The 24568-nt window shown below is 37.0% G+C and overlaps 1 protein-coding gene across 1 annotated transcript in view; it reads left to right on the top strand.

Moving 5' to 3' along the window:
• The window catches only part of csmd2 (CUB and Sushi multiple domains 2), a 472613-nt gene that overhangs the window by 400058 nt on the left and 47987 nt on the right, over positions 1 to 24568 (top strand). The window contains exons 47-53 of the mRNA XM_063014411.1: positions 7325 to 7513; positions 13960 to 14106; positions 17834 to 18022; positions 22095 to 22280; positions 22460 to 22654; positions 24086 to 24259; positions 24394 to 24567. Coding sequence (XP_062870481.1) covers positions 7325 to 7513; positions 13960 to 14106; positions 17834 to 18022; positions 22095 to 22280; positions 22460 to 22654; positions 24086 to 24259; positions 24394 to 24567 — 1254 coding nt within the window. The remainder of the gene's footprint in view (positions 1 to 7324; positions 7514 to 13959; positions 14107 to 17833; positions 18023 to 22094; positions 22281 to 22459; positions 22655 to 24085; positions 24260 to 24393; position 24568) is intronic.

The following is a 24568-nucleotide window of genomic DNA, read 5'->3' as shown; positions in this document are numbered from 1 at the left end:
ATCCTCCCTTAAGCGTCAGAGGCATTACGTTACATTAAGCTTTGTTTTGCCGTGCACATACATAAATACAGCCATCTGTCTATCTGAGCATCAGGCACACAGATTGTCTATAACTTTTTGTCTAGTTTCAAAAACTGGTCTGGTCATTTAAAAGTGGACTAGAGATTTGATTGTACAAATATTACAAAGTGATGTACTCATTCATTCATTGTCTGTTTTACCACCGCCTTTTTCCAATTAGGGTCACTGAGAGTACAATTAACTGGGCAAAATTTAGGAACCACCCTGGACAGGTCGACAGTTCATTACAGGGCGGGCACACAAACACACACTCACACTTAGGGCAATTTAATAGCTTTAATTAACCTTACTGCATGTCTTTGGACTGTGGGAGAAACCCGGAGCACCCTGAGGAAACTCACACAGACACAGGGAGAACATGCAAACTCCACACAGAAAGGACCCAGACTTAAACCCAGTGCATATTATAAGAAAATAATGCCCACACTGCTAAGTCAGGCATGCATGTATTGTTTGGTCTGCAATGAAGCCATTGTATACTTACACCGTTTGTTGTTAGCCCCTTGTCATGCTGTTCTTCAATGATCAGGACCCCCACAGAACCACTACAGAGCAGGTATTATTTGGGTGGTGGATCATTCTCAGCACTGCAGTGACACTGACATGGTGCTGGTATGTTAGTGTGTGTTGTGCTGGTATGAGTGGATAAGACACAGCAGTGCTGATGGAGTTTTTAAACACCTCACTGTCCCTGCTGGACTGAGAATAGTCCACCAACCAAAATATATCCAGCCAACAGCGCCCCCGTGGGCAGCGTCCCGTGACCACTGATGAAGGTCTAGAAAATGACCAACTCAAACAGCAGCAATAGATGAGCGATCGTCTCTGACTTTACATCTACACGGTGGACCAACTAGGTAGGAGTGTCTAATAGAGTGGACAGTGAGTGGACACGGTATTTAAAAACTACAGCAGCGCTGCTGTGTCTGATCCACTCGTACCAGTACAACACACACTAACACACCACCACCATGTCATTGTCGCTGCAGTGCTGAGAATGATCCACCACCTAAATACTACCTGCTCTGTGGGGGTCCTGACCATTGAAGAACTGGATGAAAGCAGGCTAAAAAAGTATGTAGAGAAACAGATGGAGTACAGTCAGTAATTGTAGAACTACAAGTGATTTTGTATGGTAAGTGGAGCTGATAAAATGGACAGTGAGCGTAGACACAAGGAGGTGCTTTTAATGTTATGCCTGACCGGTGTACATAGAATATCAGTCTTTACTGCACAGTCAAACTTAGAAATGTTTTTGTTGTAGGTAGTAAGTATTTTTCAGTTTAATCCTAAGGGTCAGGTAATGAAAGCTTATTTTACTTTAAACATTATCCTTTATGCAGTGATGATGGGTCAGCGTAAGCATACGTGTGCTGCTGTAATCATTTTTGTGACTAAATAAAACACCATGCAGATTTTATATTTCCCTGGAACACTACAGAGATTTGCATGCCTCTATATTATACCCTCGTAAATGGAATTTGTCAAAGAACATTAGTGCAGTACACTTTCCTGGGCATGATATTTGCTTAGCACACAAATGCAAAGGCTGAACAGATCTGCTCAATGAGTAACAGTTAATAATATTTTTACTCCTTTATGACTGTGACATTTTTATAATTGAATTTTCCTTCCATTGTGGCTTTTAAAATTCACAACTCAGAGTTTATTCCCTGAGGGACTGGAAGAAGTCCAACAAGGACCTAGCTTAGCATCTGGCAGCTTCATTGAGATGCCAAGTTGGCCTTTCTATAGTCCAAAGAAGCTTGATCAGGAATGGTTTTTTGGAAGGGTAGCAGCCAAGAAACCACTTTAATGGAAGGAAAACCAGGTGAAAAGGCTAAGATATGCTAAAGCTGACAAATATTGAAATAAAGATCAGTGGAAAATCCAAAAGACACTGGCCACTGGTTGCCTCAAGGCAACAGCACTACCCACTGCGATATTATGCCACAAAGATAAGAGAAGTCTCTTAGTAGAGAGAGAACAAACACAGCACTTGCTGTTGATTTTTCCAGCTAGGTCAAAGCACAAAGAAAAGACTCAGCACCGTACTGAGATCAGATATTGTGACTTTATAGTGTGGAGTACAGGTATAGTGAACTAGCACTAGGTTCATCTGTGCTTTCTAAACAATTTGTTGGCATGAAGGTGGCGCCTGATGGTAGTTTGGGACACTTGGTAACCCCAAGATGCTATTTTATTTTATTCTTATGAACTCTCCAGCAGCACAGTGGCTCAGTGTGGTAGCACTGTCGCCTCACAGCAAGAAGGTCCTGGTTCGATTCCATGGTCCTTTCTGCGTGGAGTTTGCATGTTCTTCCCGTGTCTGCGTGGGTTTCCTCCCGGAGCTCCGGTTCCCTCCCACAGTCCAAAGACATGCAAAGTAAGGTGAATTGGAGATACAAAATTGTCCATGACTGTTTGACATTTAACTTGTGAACTGATGAATCTTGTGTAACCAGTAACTATCGTTTCTGTCATGAATGTAACCAGAGTGTGTAAAACATGATGTTAAAATCCTAATAAATAATAGTAATATTAACTCCAACAGTGATCCCTTTTTCTCCAAAAGTGATTTTACCTCTCTTACCATCCTTTAATGTAGAATTTAAATGTTTTCACTGTATCTGTGTGGGTTTCTTTTGAGACCTCCGGTTTCCTCCCATAGTCCAAATACATACAAGTGAGGTGAATTGGAGATACAAAATAGTCAGTGACGGTGTTTGACATGGAACTTGAACTAATAAATCATGTGTATTCTGTAACTACCTGTCCTGCCTTGAATGTAACCAAAGCGTAAAACATGACATTAAAATCCTAATAAACAATGAGGGAACTCAGGTTGCCATGTTGTAGGAAGCATATTTATTGTGCCTCCTGTTTACATGATTCTCATGCAGCGATGATAGCAAGTGTGAGCATTCATATGCTGCTGTGATTGTTTTTTGTGACTAAGCACCATGGTCATTTTATATCCTGCTATGCGTTCTTACGTGGGCACAAATCATGCATCATACAGGGAAGTTTTTGTTTAGAGAAATAAGCAACGTTTTATTTCAACATAATGCTGTCAAATGCCTAAATCAAAACTTTAAAGAAGTGATTTGTTTAGAGAAGAGAAGTGTGAATCGATGTAAAAATACAAGGGTGCATTTACCAGTAATGACTTTTGTGTAATTAAATCTTGGCTTGACATGTACATTTACCAGCACTATTTCACACATAACCAACCTTTTAAACAATGATGTATATCACTATACACTGATCAGGCATAACATTATGACCACCTCCTTGTTTCACTCACTGTCCATTTTATCAGCTCCACTTATCATATAGAAGCACTTTGTAGTTCTACAATTACTGACTGTAGTCCATGTATTTCTCTACATAAGTTTTTAGCCTGCTTTCACCCTGTTCTTCAATGGTCAGAACCACCACAGAGCAGGTATTATTTAGGTGGTGGATCATTCTCAGCACTGCAGTGACACTGACATGGTGGTGGTGTGTTAGTGTGTGTTGTGCTGGTATTAGTGGATCAGACACAGCAATGCTGCTGAAGTTTTTAAATACCGTGTCCACTCACTGTCCACTCTATTAGACACTCCTACCTAGTTGGTCCACCTTGTAGATGTTAAATTAAAAGATGATCGCTCATCTATTGCTGCTGTTTGAGTTGGTCATCTTCTAGACCTTCATCAGTGGTCACAGGATGCTGCCCACATGGCACTGTTTGCTGGATATTTTTGGTTGGTGGACTGTTCTCAGTCAAGCAGTGACAGTGAGGTGTTTAAACACTCTTATACCAGCACAACACACACTAACACACCACCAAGGAGGTGGTCATAATATTATGCCTGATTGGTGTATATCCTGTATAGTGGATTTCTACAATGCATATAATCAAATTAATTCACCTATAGTTCTCTCAAATGAGTTATCATCAAATGCGCATTATGTGGCTACAGTGGGGTTTTTTTTTCTTATTAATTTAAATGTACAGATATTTATTCCCTCTTATGTTCCCTTCCCTGTTTTGTTCCCTGTTAGTTTGACATGATGAGATGGTTAAGAAGTCATTACCAGAGTAACTTTGATGGAAAAAAAAAGACGTTATTTCCTTATATAATATCCTTATTAAAAGAGACTATAGAGACATCTTAGGAAGCACTGTTCATACTCTTTCCACAGAGATTAAAACACTGAATAATACATTATGGATGTTTAGCTTTTTTGCATGGGTAATTTGCAGTTGCATACATGTTTAATTGCCAGTAGCTTAACATTTAGCATACAGATTAAATGCCCAGATAAAATGCTGTGTTTATTCAGCATTTCTACTGTAGGGTGCAACCAAAGCACATACCCAGTGTTTATTCATTTATATATGTATTTATTTATTAGGAATTTAATGTCATTTCATGCTTTTGTTACATTCATGACAGGATAAGTAGTTAGAGGTTACACATGATTCATCATCTCTATAGTTCAATGTCAAACACCATCATGGGCAATTTTGTATCTTCAATTCATTTAACTAAGGAAACCCACATAGACACTGGAGAACATTAAAACTTCACTCAGAAAGGACACAGACAGCTCCACCTGGAAATCAAATCCAGGGCCTTTTCTCTGTAAGGCAGCACTGCCTGAGTAAATGTGCATGTGTAAAAGGGACTACAGAATTAAATAAGAGACTTTAATACTAAACATATATTATAGCATGACATTTACCTGGATCCAAGGCATCTGTTTTATCTGCTTTTCTACTGAGATCAGTATTTGCATTCTTTGATTACTACATTCAAAAGATTTAGATGCAAATATATACAGTTCTTAGGCTTTGTTCAAACAACTGGATATCAGTTTGTTCAGCACTCGACTTGAGCGTGCAGTAATACGTCATCAAAGTGTGCATATGACACGAATCTGCATTAGTGTGGAATAACCGTCAGATTCACTCTGAAATCATCAACATGTATTTATGTTTGGCTGGATTTTCCTCGCTGTTTCACTTTTAAACTTGTGTTATAGCTCGGGGTTCTTAGAAATTGTAAGAATCAGCTTTTTATTTCAGTGTTTTTACATTATATTTGTGTTATTTTCAGTGTATAAGTGTCAAAAACAACCCCATCATTTTACATAAGCCTAAAATATATGCAAGTCCATGGGACCATGGAATGCTTTAACAGGTTTCCCATACATTTTTATGGGAAAAAATACCTTGAAACTCAACGCCACTCCCAGAACCAATTGATGTTGAGTTTTAAGGTACTACTGTATTGTCTATTATCTCTGTGTCTCTGTTCAAAAATAAGATGAGATATTTATAACATGTCAGAGGTAGGACTTTATCCTTTTATGTTGTCATTTTTACTTGTATCCTTACTGTATATTCAGCTATTCACAGCACAAGTAAGAGACAGAATTCAAAGATTAAAGTAAAACGATAAGATCAGGAACCACATAAAGCTGTGTAGTTATATAGGAAATCAAAGGAAAATGTCATAGCTATATAAATCCAATTGTTTGGATGCCATATGTATTTCTGTTGTGTGGTGTAGTGCACACACACACACACACACACACACACACACACACACACACACACACACACACACACACACACGCATAACGCAGCCAGTGTATGAATCATTATTTTCTAAAAATAAATGAAGCAGAGCGTTCAGTGGAAACAACAAAGAAAATGGCCTATATGATGTTTTACAGCAATGCACCCATTCATTCCATAAAGATACATAAATTAATGGATGGATAGAAAGACAGACAGAAAAGGAACATTAGGTTTGGCTTTAACAAACAATATCTTAATAATGTTAAAATGTGTTTAAAAAAATTATATTGTTTTGATTGATAAGACTGTTAAACAATAATCAAAATCCTAAGAATAATTTTGTTTTGTATCTTGGAGAAACCAGTTAACAATCCATGAATAGCCTTTCAAGAATTTCTTTAAAGTACTTAATTTAAATAACCTTTTTTTTTTTTTTTTTGAACCATTAAGAGTTCTTTATAAATCTTAGAATTTAAACCAGTGTTAAATCTTTATTATATATAATCTAACTATTTTTATTTGGCTGTTTGTGCCACATACATGTGTGTCTCTGTGGTAATGAACTGTATTTCAGATGAATTAGGATGTAAAGCGCATGAACTGTCCGATGAAAAACTACTTTTAGCGGTTTTCACTTTTTTTACGTGTTGATGAAAAGATGAATGAAATCATGCAGGCTTTGTAACGAGTATTTCCATTAGCTGCTAGAGCTGTCCATCAAAACCGTGTAGCTCCGCCTCCTCCCCCTCCGGTAAGAAGTGAAACTCTGTGTGATGTTTCATCTCTACAGTTTATTCAGGTTATTCTATCACATGGTTATAAACATGATTTATATTTGTGATGTTTGTAGTTTTCTAAAAACACATTCGTATCGGATATTTATATGGACTAAGCGTTTACATGGACTGTTTTAATTAACACTTTTTTTATATAGCTACAGTCAATTACTTATAGATAATGTCTGCTAACTTGACTGTTTCAGGTATTTATAGATGTTTAAATGGTAATTTAGAACAGTATTTCCCAGTATTCTTTCTGCACAAACACAGTATTAAAGGGTTTTCTTAATAGATCTATGAAATAATCATATCTGTGTTTTGATGCTTTATTGATGCCTTATATTAGATCAAAACATTATGATTGGTGCACCTGTTTTCAGTGTCAGGGTCATGAACAGGAAAAGATCCTCACTTTTGTCAGATAATGTGCTTTCTACAATGAATTTAGATTTAATAATTTTATCATATTTTATGAATGTTTTATTGGTAAACACGTTCTTGCAATAACAATGTGCATAACTGTTCAAATTTTGCTTAATTTGCGATTAATTGAGATGAATACATATATATTAGGGCTGTCACAAGATTAAAAATTTTAATCGAGATTAATCGCGATTAATTTTGTTCTTTAATCGCGATTAATCTCGATTAAAAATTTTAATCGTGTGACAGCCCTAATATATATATATATATATATTTATTTATTTATTTTTAAACAACCCTAAATTTTATTTAAAGATATGTCCACTGAAATGTTTTTTAGGAAACTGAGGAACTCTTTTAAGAATTTTGTATATAGATCTTTATGAATCATTGCTGATCTGTCTTGTGATCTTTGTTTTCTTTATAATGATGTTAATAACTAACTCGACTCTTCTTTCTTCTACAGTTACATGTCCTATGAATGAGGTGCTTACTGCCTCTACAGGAGTGATTCTGAGCCAGTCCCCAGGCAGTGGCTTTCCTCACTTTGAGTCATGCTCCTGGGTAGTGAAGGTGGAGCCGGGCTTTAACATTACCTTCACTATTGAGTACTTCCAGACCAGCAGGCAGTTTGATGAGCTTGAAATCTTTGATGGTGAGTGAAATAAGTGCATTTCAATCCCAAATGTTGTTTTTTTTACAGGACCCTTTGATTGTCATTTTGAAAATGTTATGTGCGAAAAGCGAAACTATCAGTATGAACATGTTAATGCCTAGTTGTAAGATTTTGGTGATAGCATAAACCATGTTTTCAGATAAGTTTGTAAAATTCAATATATAGAATGTGTGATTTATTTATCTTGAATGTGAAAGATTTTTAAAATATTTTTATAACCAACTTATCTGTAATTTATAAATATAAACACATTTAGAATTAGATGTCTGCAACACACTCCTGCATGTGTACCACTTTGTTACACTTTTTAATCGTTTGGGAACTAAGACAACTAATTGTTGCAGTTTTGCAAGTGTTGTTTGCAAAGACAGTGATAGCCTACTGGGTAGTGCTTTGGGTTATCACTGAATTCTGGCTGTGCCAAGTAGCCACTGTTGGCCCCTTGAGCAAACCATATAGAAGCACTTTGTAGTTCTACAATTACTGACAGTAGTCCATCTGTTTCTCTGCATGCTTTGTTAGCCCCCTTTCATGCTGTTTTTCTATGGTCAGGACCCCCACAGGACCACTACAGAGCAGGTATTATTTGGGTGGTGGGTCATTCTCAGCACTGCAGTGACACTGACATGGTGGTGGGGTGTTGGTGTGTGTTGTGCTGGTATGAGTGGATCAGACACAGCAATGCTGCTGGAGTTTTTAAATACTGTGTCCACTCACTGTCCACTCTATTATACACTCCTACCTAGTTGGTCCACCTTGTAGATGTAAAGTCAGAGACGATCGCTCATCTATTGCTGCTGTTTGAGTTGGTCATCTTGTAGACCTTCATCAGTGGCTGATATTTTTGGTTGGTGGACTATTCTCAGTCCAGCAGACAGTGAGGTGTTTATAAACTTCATCAGCGCTGCTGTCTCTTATCCACTCATACCAGCACAACACACACTAACACACCACCACCATGTCAGTGTCACTGCAGTGCTGAGAATGATCCACCACCCAAATAATACCTACTCTGTGGTGGTCCTGTGGGGGTCCTGACCATTGAAGAACAGGGTGAAAGCAGGCTAAAAAGTATGTAGAGAAACAGATGGACTACAGTCAGTAATTGTAGAACTACAAAGTGCTTTTATATGGTAAATGGAGCTGATAACATGGACAGTGAGTGTAGAAAAAAGGAGGTAGTTTTAAAGTTATGGCTGATTGATGTATGAAGTTATTGAAAAAGAGAAACTGAAATATGTAGTACTAGAGATAATGTGCCAACAGGTTAAATATGCATTGTTACTACCAAAAATACATGGTTATATAAAAAGCAAATATGTTTTAGCATTAGTGTACTGCAGTTTGAAGATGCATGCTCTTTCACTTGGGTCACACAGTCACATCCTAACTTGAAAAGGCAAAGGAAATTGCTTTAGTTTGTCAGAATAGCATGGGGCATATAGCAGGTCATGGGCCATGTTGTGGGTCAATATGCTCCCATTTAGGGGAAGATTAGAAACTGAATTAGAAATGAAACAGGTCAGTGCACATACAGGAAGGGTCACCACTTTGTAGATGCTATTAACACAAAAAAGATCACTGTATGTTGGAGACACTGCAAAAGAAAAGGTAGTGTAACATCAAAATGCTTCAATTTTTTGTTCTTATAATTTATGATTCTATAAATGAATTACATGGGTGAACTTAAATGCAATTTTATATTTTCCTATTCCTTTTCTTTGTCAGTGACCAAATAAATATGACACTACATTTACAGTTATAGCATTAAGCAGATTATCCAGAAAGTAAAGTCACTTTATCCAAAGCAACTGACAAATGAGACTTTTACAATGCAAGCAACTAAATGTTAGGGGTCTTGCTCAGGGGCCCAACACTGGCAACTACCCAGGTCTGATCTTAAAATGTATTTAATGACTTAAGAGAAATAGGCGAGCAGTGACAGCTTAGCGGTTAAAGCATTGAAATAATGACCAGGAGGTCAGTGGTTCAAGTCCCACAACTGCCAAATTGTTACTCTTGGGCTCTTTAAACAAGGTTCTTAATTCTGCTTGCATTGTATTCAGCTTGAATAAAAGCATCACACCTTAAAGGCAATAGGTGTGAAAAATAAATACTAATAAATGAACAAATACTTATAATAATTATAAAGCCTGTGTGTGTGTGTGTTTGCATGGCATAAGGGCACAGTTTTGGCTACCCCTTTAGCAAACTGGCATGTTTGCCAGTGATTACAGCTTTGTATCTTCCACTGAGCTCATAAACTGCCAGAAGGACCTAGTTCCAACCTGCAGTCCATGCTAAATTCTAACATAACTATCTTGTTCTCAGTTCTCACACATTGTGTTTAATGTCCCATGATGCTCAGTATCAGCTGAGGAGTTCTATTCATTAATGTAATTAGGTTTAAAAAAGTGAGCCTGCAGTTGCTGAAAGTACTTATGATGTTCGATGTGCATGTATAATGTGCAATATTTTGGACATTTCTTTCATTAAGCATTACTTTGAGTTACAACATTTACATGGATGTTTTACAGAAATACTTTAACGTTTAACTCAGTCTTTATGGCAGTTTTAGTGAGGATTTTATTTAGAATTGCTGATGAAAAAAGACACTATAAAACTAAATGGAAAATCATTTAAGCATGTGCTAAACAGTTCAAATGAAAGAGGTTCCAGATCATATGAGAAATATGGATGTAAAAGGAGCCAGGGATCCAGTGAAGAAGAAATGCATAGCTGTTAGTTGTTAGTAGTATTTAAAAGATTTACTAACTCATTTGCATGTCGCCTAATAAAATAAGTAAAGAAATATTTATCCATAGGCTGAATCACAAGCTCTACATTCATGTGTCTGTCTGATGTCATGGAAAGATGTGGTAAGAATGCAAAAGAAGTCGAACAGTACCAATAGACTGGATTGAAGAAAATTGATTAAAACACAATTGTGGGTTTTTACAGCAGTATGTAAGCTGATGAACAAAGAACAGTAATGTGGTCCTCTTTAATACTACTCTAGTCACATTACGATTTCAACACTTGGGTGTTGCACTTTGGAACCTCCATTTTCCATTCTCTGTGCTGACTGTTGTTCTTTATCTGCTTACAACATTTTACAACAGCTTAACGACAGACATGTTGCTTATCTCTGTGCGTTTCACTCTAAGCCACACCTTAAGCACCTGTAGGGCTTTAAGGCTTTAATGCACAAAACAGCATAACACTAATATTCACATTATACTAAGCATCAAATCTAATCTTTCCATAACACTGTCCAATCAGATCATGCTCTGACATTTCACTCCTCCCAAACACTAAGAGCTAGATGTACAAAGGCGTAGTAAAAATCTGTGCATTATGCCATTGCTATCTGCACTACCGTTGTATTTAACAATGTTCAGTTTACTAAAGCTGTAGCTAGTCACATAAACTGTGCCACCTGATAAGTTCAGAAACAAAGACCACTTGTTCTGGTGTTTGGAGAGCATTAATGTGGCTTTTATCTTATTTGGTGTAGATATTTTTTATCCTTATTAAACACTACTGCAAACATAATTAACTATGGCATTTATAAAAGTGTTATATAAGTATTCCTTCAGTCTCTTTTAGCTTTGAATCCTTTGAGTGTTGGCATAATCAGTAGTGCCAGATATGCATGACACAAGCTTGACATAAATCAGCCTACTTAATAAGCAGTGTTAATACCTTTTTACATTTATGGCATTAAGTAGATGATTTTATTAAAAGTGTCTTAGAATTTATACTGAATGCAATCCAAGCTAGTTAGGGTTGTCTGCCTTGCTCAGGGGCCCAACACTGGCAATTTGGCAGTGCTGAACCAGCGACCTTCTGATCTAGTCTAGTACCTTAACCACTAGGCCACAGAGATGTTTTAAACAGTATAAACTGACCCACTGTTTTGACTAGATTAATTTATTGCATAAATAGCAATGTTACAATGTAATAAAATGGGGAAATGCCCCCCGGATCAGTGTGTATATAACTATGTGCCCATAACAAAGATTTAATAATATAGTTACTTGCTAGCAATAAAAATTGTCATTTAATTGTTGTTATTATTATTGCCAGATAACAATATGGTATTATGAAGAATTATAATTGCAATATTAAATGAATTGGGATTTTAATTCTAGACTTTATCACTCACCCCTCATTTTTATATTAAGTAAAGATTTGCTATTGTTATTGCTTTGATAACAATTGATATATCTTAACCTAAAAGTGGGGGCAGCACGGTGGCTCAGTGGGTAACACTGTCGCCTCACAGCAAGAAGGTCCTGGGTTAGAACCCTAGGTGGGGCAGTCTGGGAACAGTCTGTGTGGAGTTTGCATGTTCTGCCCAAGTTTGTGTGGGTTTCCTCTGGGAGCTCTGGTTTCCTACCACAGTCCAAAGACTGTGAGGTGAATTGGAGATACAAAATTGTCCATGACTGCGTTTCACGTTTAATTTATGAACTGATAAATCTTGTGTAATGAATAACTACCATTTCTGTCATGAATGTAACCAAAGTGTGTAAAACATGACGTTAAAATTCTAGTTAATAAATAAATAAATAACCTAAAGGTGTGGTCAGGTCTTTTGGGATGGATCAGAACGTGTTCGCAAGCTAGGCCTTCTTATTCAACAGTATCTGACCTCTCAAATGCTTTTAGTTCCACAGACGTACACCAAAATGTTTTGACAAGCCTTAGCAGAACAAGTGGACCCTGGTGAAAAAAAAGTATACTTACGTATACTAATCTTCAATATGCTAAAGTGCACTAAAGTGTATTATTGTCAAACTAATGATCAGTACACTTAAAGAGTGCTAAAATGGAACAACTATTTTTGTACTTAATATACTTTAGTTGTACAAAAATAATACAAAAGCTCAACTTTAATTGTATAAAGTGTACTAAACTGTACTAAATTGAGACAATTTTAAGTATATTTAATTCAACTTAAGTATACTACTGCTTGTGTATTTAATTCCATTTCACATACACTTAAAATAAAGTTGAAGCACATTTAATCAATATTTCAAGTGCACTTAGAGTACATTAAAAATAGACTTTAAATATATTTATTTTAGAGCAAAATTCTGACACTTCTTTGTAGTTCAGAGCAAAGCTTCACGGCCAACTGAATTGTAACCAGCAACCAGTAGGGGTCGTTATTTTTTTATATTTTGAGGTGGTGTTCAGACTTTTAGCAGACTTTCACATGTCATTTCTTATGTGTTAGTGTGTTTTACCGCTGCGCCACCGGAGCGCTATAAACACAGGTGTAGTAATACCTACCTTATGGATTCCTTATGACTAGCTATGTCAAGATGTTTGTTGTTAACGCTTTATTGTTCTAGTCACTTTAAAATACATTTGAAATGTAAATTTTAACTCGTTCATTCAAGTACACAAAACATTTTTATGTAGTGAATTCTTTGCAAGTATAATCACAGCATCATGTGAAATCCATTAATTACATGCAAAGTAAAAACACATAAACTAAGTATTAAAAAGTACCTGAATATGTTATTTAATATGATTAATTTATTTTCCATATTAAAATTAAAGAATAATGAAATATTTTTAAAATAACAAAAATACTATTAATGTTTTACCAATAAGTAACTTCATGTTAAAAAATACAAATTGTTTAACATTCTTTGCAAAAATATACCAAACATCTATTATGAAAACAAGTATATGAGATGTATATTAAATTTAATGAAAGTTAATTTTAACTACAAGTATACTTCATGGTAATGTATTTATTAAAAGTATAATTATAAGTATATCTATATAAGGTTGGTATTACTACATATGTCATTACAGTGCTCATAAATAAATATACTGATGAATTTGTATTTGAAAACAAGTATATGAGAAGTATATTAAATTAAATGAAACTTAAATGTAACTAAAAGTATACTTCATGGAAATGTATTTATTAAAAGTATACTTTTTGTATATATGATATAATATGATAAAAGTTTACTTGCTCAAAGTATGATATTAATATATTTTTAACATGTTTGAAATAAGTACAGACATTTGCTAGTTTATTTATTGTATACTTAGATGAATCTTAGTATATTTTAAGTACATTTAAGTACATTTTTTTTTCAATAGGGGAGGCACAAGAGGGTGGGGAATGTGTTATATCAAGTCTAATGGTTTTAAATCGGATGTCCAACAAACGCATGATCAAGTGTCTACACACTTGTGGTGAAATCTTAGAAAGACCCAAGTTGCTAACTGTATTGTTAGGACAGGAACTAGACTAAATCCCTGGGAGAAAGGACCCTTGTGATTTGTCCTTGCGATTTGTTTTTGTAGTTGTTCAAACTCAGATACCTGAATGACACTTGAATTAGAAGTACAATGGATATGTGTAATCGAGTCCATCTCTCTTTTTCCTGCAGGTCCATCCAGACAGAGCCCTCTTCTTATCACCCTTAGTGGGAACTACTCATCCCCTTTGAGCATCACTAGCTCCTTCAATAAAGTCTACCTGCATTGGTCATTCGATTACACCTCCAGCCACAAGGGCTTCCGAATTCGCTACTCAGGTGAGCCGTGATAGCGACAACGCTCCTAGCTAATGCACATATACATTAATCTTTCCGCCGACTGTAGTTTTAGAGATGACTCCTGGTGGGACCTGCAGAGTGCTGCATGATATATTGTTGTGTAAATATTTAAAGCAGGTCCATATGCTCCTGATCATTAGAAGTCTGATGATAACCAGTTTTGAGAGAATGGCTTATGATTTATCGTTCTCACAGTGAGACACAGTCTCTCCTGGCTCCTTTTTAATGGAGTTTGAATAGTGGAATCAGTGGCAATGAAGCAATAACTCTGATAGGGGAAAAAGTAAAGCAGATTTAAAGCATTCTATGGTTTTCTTTATCAGTCTGTGTTTTGTCTCCACAGGCTGGCACTTTGTCAACAGTTGTGGCACTTTTTCTACTTTCTGGCTCCCCTTTTCTTTTCCTGTCACTCATGCTTGTTAATATATTCGGTTTGTTGACTGACTGGCTGTAATTGTTGTACGAGCTGTAATTCCCATGGTGCTGTGAGAAAAGGTGAAAGAAAAGGTGGAAATTGATAGCCAGACAGGTTTCGCTACCGTCAAGAAGAGACGTAAAGGTGACACCGAGATTTGTTTTCATTTTGATTTTATTGAACACAAGGTTCTGGACATTATTTCTTGCCAGGTGAGGTAATAAACCATGTCTGGGTGTATGGCAGTTGGATAGGCTAAACTTTTTTAAGCCTTTCTTTCAACCGAACTGTCAGAGGCTGAGCGCCAGAGCCACTCTGACCTGCTTTTCAAGCCTAGCAGAATGCAGAGCCTCACAACCTCACAATTTTACACTGAAAAAGTGTGGTTGGTTCCATATTCAAGGTCTCACTTACTGTGTTTGTGCCAATGCATGGATGGATCATTTTGAATGTACTCATTTTCTGTCTTGACAGTGCAGTTTTTTGAAAGCCGCACCACTTGAAAACCCACTGTCTACTGTTTTAGCTTCTTTATTTTTTATCTGAGTGGACTATTCATTTCCAGTTGTCTGTAGGGTACCAAAGCGCTTCAGTACCAGATGATAGAGAAAGAGCTGCATGTGGTGTTTGTCTGGAATTACCATTTTTATGGAGATGTAATATGGTCATAGCAATTTAACTTAATGGATGCCAGACTCAATTTCTCTGCCAGACTAGCTTCCTGTCTCATATTCTAATACACTTTTACGACATTATAGCCCATATAATTTTTTTATTATATGGAAATATTCCTCTTATGTATTTCTGTTTATTTATTTATTTAACTTAGAGTCTATATATAAGGAAACAATGCAATTTTGAGATAATAACAATCATCATATACACTGACCAGGCATAACATTATGATCACTGACCAATGAAGTGAATAACACTGATTACCTCTTAATCATGGCACCTGTTAGTGGGTGGGATATATTAAGCAGCAAGTTAACATTTCATCCCCGAAGTTGAAGTGTTAGAAGCAGGAAAAATAAACAAGCGTAAGGATTTAAGTGAGTATGACAAGAGTCAAATGTGATGAGTCACGTTTTCTATTACATCACGTGGATGGCTGGGTGCGTGTGCATCGCTTACTTGGGGAACACATGGCTCCAGGATGCACTATGGGAAGAAGACATTGCCTTTGGCAATGTTCTGCTGGGAAACCTTGGGTCCTGCCATTCATGTGGATGTTACTTTGACATGTACCACCTACCTATGCATTATTGCAGACCCTTGTTGCATGACCCTTTTATGGAAACGGTATTCCCTGATGGCAGTGGCCTCTCATCAAGATAATGCACCCTGCCACAAAGCAAAAATGGTTCAGGAATGGTTTGAGGAGCACAACAATGAGTTTGAGATGTTGGCTTGGCCTCCAAATTCCCCAGATCTTAATCCAATCAAGCATCTGTGGGATGTGCTGGACAAACAAGTCAGATCCATGGATGCCCCACCTCACAACTTACAGGAGTTAAAAGATCTGCTGCTAGCATCTTGGTGCCAGATACCACAGCACACCTTCAGAGGTCTAGTGGAGTCCATGCCTCGATGGGTCAGGGCTGTTTTGGCAGCAAAAGGGGGACCAACACTATATTAGGAAAGTGATCATAATGTTATGCGTGATTGGTATATAGATGGTTTGACAAATCAAAAGAATTAAACAGAATGTAAAATGGCATAAACTATGAAGAATGTGGTCACTATAAAGGGCCAGAGCAGCTTTAATGTACCTTAGCAATGATTTGGTTTGCTTCTGAACTTCTACTTTATATCTTTCAATTGGTGTTTTAATAATGGTGAAACTGCACACATTTATAGAATAGAATAGAACAGAACAGAACAGAATAGAATAGAATGCCTTTTTGTCATATATACATATACAGGTGTACAGTACAACGATATTCTTCCTTTGCATATCCCAGCTTGTTTGGAAGCTGGGGTCAGAGCGCAGGGTCAGCCATTGTATGGCACCCCTGGAGCAAAGAGGGTTAAGGGTCTTGCTCAAGAGTGGCAGCATGGCAAATCTAGGATTCGAACTCTCAACCTTTTTTTGATAGCCCAAAGCTCTACCCACTAGGCTACCACTGTCCCCAAACCCACACAGACACAGGAAACTCCACACAGAAAGGATCCGGACCGCCCCACCTGGGGGTCAAATCCGGTACCTTCTTGCAGTGAGGCGACAGTGCTACACACTGAGCCACCGTGCCGCCCAGAACATTTGTCTAGAACATTCTAAATCAAACAGGAAAGGCAGGGTTGGCGTGACAGTCTCTAACCTACAGGCTTTAGCCTCAGGTTGGTAAAAGAGCAGAAGTGATACAAACAAAATAATTAGTAATGTCAACAGCGAAGATTAGAGCATGAGACTCCGCCCCTTTATTTATTACAGCTTAAATGAAAAAGAGAACTTTCCTAGTTTGCAAAGACTAATCGAAAGCCTGTTCACACAAAAAGTTCCCTCAATAAGTTCACTCAGTAATTTCAATAAGTTCAGTAAGTTCTCTCAAATACTGTGGAGCCAGCCCATGTAGTGCTTTATAGGTTAATCAAAAGATTTTATAATTAATGAAGAATTAACCAGTGCAGAGATGATAGAATAGGACTTTACATGCTCAGACTTTACTTCAAGTTAGCATTCGAGCTGCTGCTTTTTGAAATAACAGGATCTTGTTTATGGATCTACCAGTGCATCCAGTCAGAAGTGCATTGCAATAATCTAGCCGAGAAGTTCTGAACGCATGAATAGAAGGTATATATATATTTTTTTCATTTTAAAGATATTACACAGATGAAAGAAGCAACTCTAGTAATATTACTAACATGTGCATCAAAGGAGATGTCTGAATTTATTCTGATGCTTTTTACAACTGAGCTGGGTGTTGTAGAGAAAGCATTGAATACCAGATAAGACAACACACACTATATATAATAAGATGGATTTGTGATTTCTTATTTTTCTTTCATGTTTATTTCTCTGACAAAAGTACAGCTAAACAAGTTCTGTAATAGTTCTTTAAATCTATACTTGTTCATCAGTGGTAGCTAATAAACTAACTTAAACTTATTTGAATGTCACCCCCTTGTTGGCTCATTTTAGAAAAAACCTGGCAGCCATGCAGTCATTACATCTATGATCTGGACAAGTTGTGCAGAAAATGTACATTTTCAGTGACCTTATATTACATGTCAGGTTATATTACGTGTGTGTGTTTGTGTGTCTGTGCATGTGTGCATGTGTTATTACAGCGGCCTATTGCAGCACCCCTAACCCTCCAGTAAATGGATCAGTGCACAGCCAGACGGGCACAAAGCTGGGCAGTACGTTGCGCTTCAGCTGTGACCAGGGCTTCCGCTTGATTGGCCAGAGCAGCGCCACCTGCACCCGTACACCGCAGGGCATCTACCAGTGGAACGCTCCAGTGCCCCTGTGCCAAGGTAAAAAAAAAATTGGTTTGCATGCTATTCACTGACTTGATTTCTTTTATTTAAAAAAAAAAAACTGTTTGCATTTTGCAGTATATTTAAGTGTTATGTTTCAAACTGAGCAGGTTATGTATTTGTCTTTTTTTGAGAATTATTTAAGGAATGGCTTAAAGGTTCATTTTTGCAAAGGCTAAGACTGTAACTGCAAGGATTTACTATATTGTTATTTGTCATACCCACATTGATTGCTGAGAAACTAAGTAAAGCACATTAAATAAGGAATTATTGTCTCATTGCAACAAAAACTGGAAATTCAAGCTCAGGTATAATTTCACTGTATTTCACTCTCCAAGTGTCACAAATATGCTGGTCCAAGTGTGGTTAATGTCTGTGTCCACTACATGGCCAGTAGAATTGTAGAATATATGGGTAAATTTATTAATTCACGAATTACCAGGCGCCGGGGCAGCGCGGTGGCTTGGTGGGTAGCACTGTTCCCTCACAGCAAGAAGGTCCTGGGTTCGATCCCCAAGTGGGGCAGTCCTGGTCCTTTTCCCCGGGAGCTCCTGTTTCCTCCCACAGTCCAAAGACGTGCAAGTAAGGTGAATTGGAAATACAAAATTGTCCATGACTGTGTTTGCCATTAAACTTGTGAACTGATGAATCTTGTGTAACCAGTAACTACCGTTTCTGTCATGAATGTAACCAAAGTGTGTAAAACAATAAAATCCTAATAACTAAATAAATTACCAAATGCCCTACATTTTACAATCATCTCAACCTAAGTAAATCCTGCCATAACGATCAGAATTTATGCCTTCTAGAAGAAGCGAAACATCTAAATCATGGAAATAATGGGAAAAAAAAAAAAACATCTAAAAGACATGTTACAGGGCATTCATAAGGCCCTATACTTTGAATTCTCAATTATATAATTACAGTATAGCTTATTTCATTTGTGTTTTATTTCTCTGTTTTACTCAAATGTCCAAGAGATGCACTCTGTATGTCATGTTTTTCTGGGGCCAAGAAACTAGCTCCTCATTACCTAGGTGTATAAACTTGTATAAACAAGCACTGCACAGTCCACCAAATGTTTTTGACTCACACTCTGGCTCATTTCACGTTGATCTATATTCACCACCACAAGGAGAAACATTTCCAAGGAGAAATTCGAAACTTAGGTGTGAGCTGGATTTGGACTTTCAGCAGCCTGTATCTCCAGCTCTTTATGTCTGATCTCTCACTGATCTCACCCTGCACCATCACAAGAAGAGCACAGCAAGGGAAATATTCAGTGCGATCTCCTTTGAAAACCAGTGCACAGCATGAGATTCTAAGAATTTAGCTGTAATTTTCAGGAAAGCAGACTGCACAGAAGCTCAGCATGGCTAAACTAGTTCAATCACAATTACAATCAGTGCAGAGTCATAAGACTTCATTCACAAGCAGACTCATCTAATGACAGTTCTAAGTGATGCAAGAGGTGAACGTTCAGTGTGATCTCCAGACAAATCATCATACATCGCAACTGAGGACACATTCTGGATCATCTACAATCAACAACTCACAGCATATCAACTGAATGTAACTACTGAGATTCTCTACGTACCTATAAATTCAGTACATCATTAAATATAGGATATAGGGTGCTTGTATGGTGCAGCGATTAGTCACGCTAGCTCACTACTGCTGAGATCCAGGGTTTTAATCTTAGTGGTGCTATTAGCCGGTCAGGCATCTACACAAACATGATTGGCTAACATGTTTCAAATAGCCAAGGGGGAGATGGCCAAAGAGCTTAGACATTAGGAGGTGCACTAGTCAATATAAGTTTAAAATAGGAGTGTTGCATTAGATAGGGGCAGCTTAAATGGTGCCAAATCAGGTATGTGGTTAGGAATGATCCACAATAAATAAATAAATAAATACATAAACACACTAAATCAGTGTACGCTATATGGCGAAAGTATTTGGATGTCTGACCATGAGCTCGTTGGACATCCAATTTCAAAAGCCAATAGTATTAAAACAGATCTATGTAAGAATTTGTGCCCATCTAGTCAAAATGCATTTGTATGGCTAAGCACTGATGTTGGTCAAGAAAGCCTCAAGTGATGTTCCAGTGTATTACAAGGCTGTTCAGTGTGGGTGAGGTCGGGGCTCTGTGCAGGCCACTGGAGTGTCTTTAAATCAAGCTTTTCTTCATGTTACAGACCTCTGTGCACAGGGGCACAGTCATGTTGAAGCAAGAAAGCGCCTTCCCTAAACTGCTGCTGCAAAATTGGAAGCATATAATTTCCTGTATATAATTGCATCATTAGGCCTGTTAGCATATGTGTCTAAAACAAATGAGTTTAAATTTTAGAAGGAATGTCTTTATACTTTTGTTCATATAGTGTCTGTTTCCTATTTATATTCATTCAGCCTGTCGTACAATTCTTTCATTACTTATCTTGTTTTACTTTCCACTCTCTATATATTCCTCCATGTACTTTTAATTTGCTCATCTTCTTTTACTATCATTAAACTCCTCATATGTTTTACTTGTGTGTTTCTCTCTTTTGACAAAAAAAGTTATACAAACTAACAAAGGCATCAAGGCTATTCTCTGTTCTAGCACCTAAGTGGTGAGACGAACCTTCCCTGTCTTCAAACAGACTCTAACCATCTTCAAGGCCCACTTCTTTACTGAGCACTTGAGCTGAGAACTAGCATGAACTTACTAACCTTCTGTAGCATCTCAAAAGTCTTCAACCTATTTCCTTGTTATAAAATGGTTAAATATTGGAACTTCAAATATATCTATATATACTGTATATATACAGTATATATATATATATATATATAAAATATCTCATAATGAGATAAACTTGACTACAGTAAGATCAAGTAGATCAAGTATTAAATCGTAATTACTTGCCTTATATATATTTGCTATATATATATTGATTGCTCAGATTTGAAGATTTAAGAATTATTTGTTAATTTGTAGAACTACTTTGTAACAAAAGACATATAATTAAAACATGGCATGATGCTGCCACCGTGCTTTACTCTAAGGATAGTATTAGTCAGGTGATGTGCACAGCCTGTTTTAGCAGACGCAGTGCTTGCTGGTTCATTGCTGTGCCAAGCTTCTTTCATTTTAAATCACTGAGGCTGTTGTGTTCCTTTGAACACTCAAAGTCTTAGATACTGTTTTTTATTTATGCCCTGAACTATGTTTTACCCCAGTCTAAATGCAGATATCCACAAACAGTTCTTCATGGCTTGTTTTTCCCCTGACAATGCACTAATTGGGAAAATATTCCCAAAAACATACTCTAAAATCTTGTGAAAACCTTCACCCTAGAGCTTAGGTTGTTGAAGCTACAAACCGTAGGGGCAACTTAATATTAATGCCCGTGGTTTTGGTATGTGATGCGCACATATAGCATAACATGCACAATGTGGCAAAAAAGCATGTTCACATCTGACCCTAACCCTGTTGGACAGCCATTCCACATACCCCCTTCCTGAATACAACAGCCTGCACTATTTTGATAAGGCTTTCCTTTAGATTTTGAAGTGTGTGTGTAAGAACATTTGCCATTTGAGTAGAAAGAAAAGTCAGATACCTATGTTGGATAAGAAGGCTCAGCTTGTTGCAATCAGAGTTCTTTGCAAACCAACCTCAACAAATCTTGTCTTAATGGACCTGTCTTGGTGCACAGGAGAACTGTAATGCTGGAAAATAAATGGTTTTACAAAACTATTGGCAACAAACTGTTGTTCCCATAAGTTAAAAACATGTAATATATTTTTAAAAATTTATCCTGTATGTCTGTTAGCAAAATGAGCTCAGTAATCACAAGGGGTGTTTTGTACTTGGTTTTGACAAGATTTCTTGGTAAAATTTGGTAGAATTTATTTTTCTTAAACAAACTTAACGATTTAATTTTAAAACTTGTGAAATAACACTACAAAGTCAAAAAAATCAACTGGCTTTCTGTGTCCTGATAATATCTTAATTGAGTGCTTGCTGTGTGGAACAACAAATATTAGCTAAAACAGTACTGTCATCTTTCATTCTCTCTCTCAGTGGTGTCCTGTGGTATGCCTGTGGCCCCAGTAAATGGAAGTGTGGTTGGTCAGGATTTCACTATCGGATCCAAAGTCACATTCAGATGCAACCCAGGTTTCCAGCTGGCCAGCACAGTGCTTGTGTCAACTGTTTGTCAAGAGTCAGGAAGATGGAGCCCAATAGAAACACCACCCCGCTGCATACGTAAGTTCACTCTAAATGTGACTAATTAAATGTCTGCTAACTTTCCATAAAGGACCCAGTAGATCATTGTGACATGAAATGCAATTTGCTTCTGTTTATTTTGCTGGCTTTTGTTTGTTTTTACTGCTTTGATTTCCAGCCACTAATGGTTAAATTAAAGTTTGATCTTTGCCCTCCAGCTGTCACCTGCCCTGACATCGGTCACTCTGCGGTGGAACATGGGAGATGGAGACTTATCTATGGCATGCTAAATCAGTATGAGGCCATGATGATGCTTACCTGTGACCCTGGGTACTTCTACAGGGGGCAAAGGGTCATCCGTTGCCAGGCCAATGGCACTTGGGATTACCCAGAGCCCAGACCCACCTGTGAAAGTAAGAGTTATTTATTTCTATGTAAATATGTAAAAATATATAAATAAAAAATACACGTCTGTTAATGTGATATATGCAACGTAAAAGCACTTTTTACTACAAACATCCAGCATTGGAATATACAATTTGAACCTTTTTCTAATATTCAGTGTACTAGACGAAACATAGAAACTGTTCACACTTCTTTTATTGTCATTTATTTATTTAATGAGATAAACCTTTCATAATGTATAAAAGTATTGGATTATATACACAGTAAAACAGAGTGCAGTTATTTTTAGGTCCTGATTTTTACACTGATCTAAATTAAAATTGTAACTGAATAGACTCTAAGCAGTTAAGCTTCTAAATGCCTTGTTTAGAGACCCAACAGTGGCATTTTTGTGGTGATGGGGCTTGAACCAGTAAATATCGGATTTCATGTTTAGTACTTTAACAACATAACCAGTTTATCCAATTAAAACATAGGCACTCGTTACTTTACAACTAGGTGTATTGGTATAGGGATAAGGGGTATACTGAGGAATAAAAGACAGTGAGTAAAATATTAGTGATTAGATTTAAGGAAAATAATAAATGTTTAATTATGAATGCTTTGTGGAAGTGAATTACAATTCTTGGAAGGCGGGATACTGAAAAACCTGCCATCCATAAAGTCTAAATCTAGAGCACATGAGTGAATGGAAACACTGAGCTAAATAATAATAATAATATAAATAGGGAAAACACACAGTAACCAGTACACTTTTTTTTTAAATTGGAGAGTGGGTGCGATGTAGACATTATTTACTATATGTAGGAAAACTCTTGAACCAATGGTTTGTAACTGTTGCAATCTACATAGTGTTTTGACAACAAATGTTGCAATGATCGAAGCAGAAGAATATAAAGGCATGGTCTAGTATTTAGGTTTTTGAAACTGAGTATGCTGTTTTGCAGAGATTAAATAAAATAGACTCACAAAGAGAACATATATGCATCTTAAATGGAATATTTAGATGTAAGTGACATTTAGACCTTTAGTCATAGGCGTTAAGTTCATCTGAGTAGAACAAATGTGTCTATGAACCAGAGATGTTCACAAGTCACAAAATACGATCCGAGTCAAGTCACGAGTCTTTAGGCTAGAGTCCGAGTCAATTTATAGTCAATAATTTTTCCATATGAGTGACAACCCAAAATTGGTACATAGACCACAAGTGACTGGATTTGTTAGACATCACTTTTAAAAAGGACACATTGTATTGTACAACGCAACAGATGAGATACATTCAGAACCTACAAAAAGTACCTATGAAAGACATCTAGTACATTTGCTCTTTAGAACAAAAAATAAAATAGAATATTTTCTGCAAATGTGTATTTTCTTGACATGTTCTCATATGCTGGCTTCACTCATAATATATTTGATTTATATTATCTCATATCTAGTTATCTCCTGTGGAGACCTTGGAACCCCTTCCAACGGACATAAGATCGGTACCCTGACTGTGTTTGGAGCAACAGCCATTTTCTCCTGTAACACAGGCTACACTTTAGTGGGCTCCAGAGTCAGAGAGTGCATGGCTCATGGATTATGGAGTGGATCCGAGGTCCAGTGTCTTGGTACGTCAACAACACTTTATCAAACAGTCAGTTTAATTGTCTGAAAATTGGTTTGCTGTTATAAGTTATTATATGCTGTGCATCAAGATAATCTCTTCTGTGGGTGGTGTGCTGTTTTTTTTTTTTTTCCTCAGCTGGGCACTGTGGCTCTCCCGATCCCATAGTAAATGGCCAGATTATTGGTGAGAACTATAACTACAGGGGCAGTGTGGTGTACCAGTGCAATCCTGGGTTCAGACTTATTGGTGTTTCAGTGCGCATATGTGAGCAAGACCATCGGTGGTCAGGAAAAACCCCTGTCTGTGTCTG

The sequence above is a fragment of the Trichomycterus rosablanca genome, chromosome 2 (genome assembly GCF_030014385.1).
Source record: "Trichomycterus rosablanca isolate fTriRos1 chromosome 2, fTriRos1.hap1, whole genome shotgun sequence".
Taxonomy (NCBI): Eukaryota; Metazoa; Chordata; class Actinopteri; order Siluriformes; family Trichomycteridae; genus Trichomycterus; species Trichomycterus rosablanca.
This window is presented reverse-complemented; position numbering and strand designations above follow the sequence as displayed.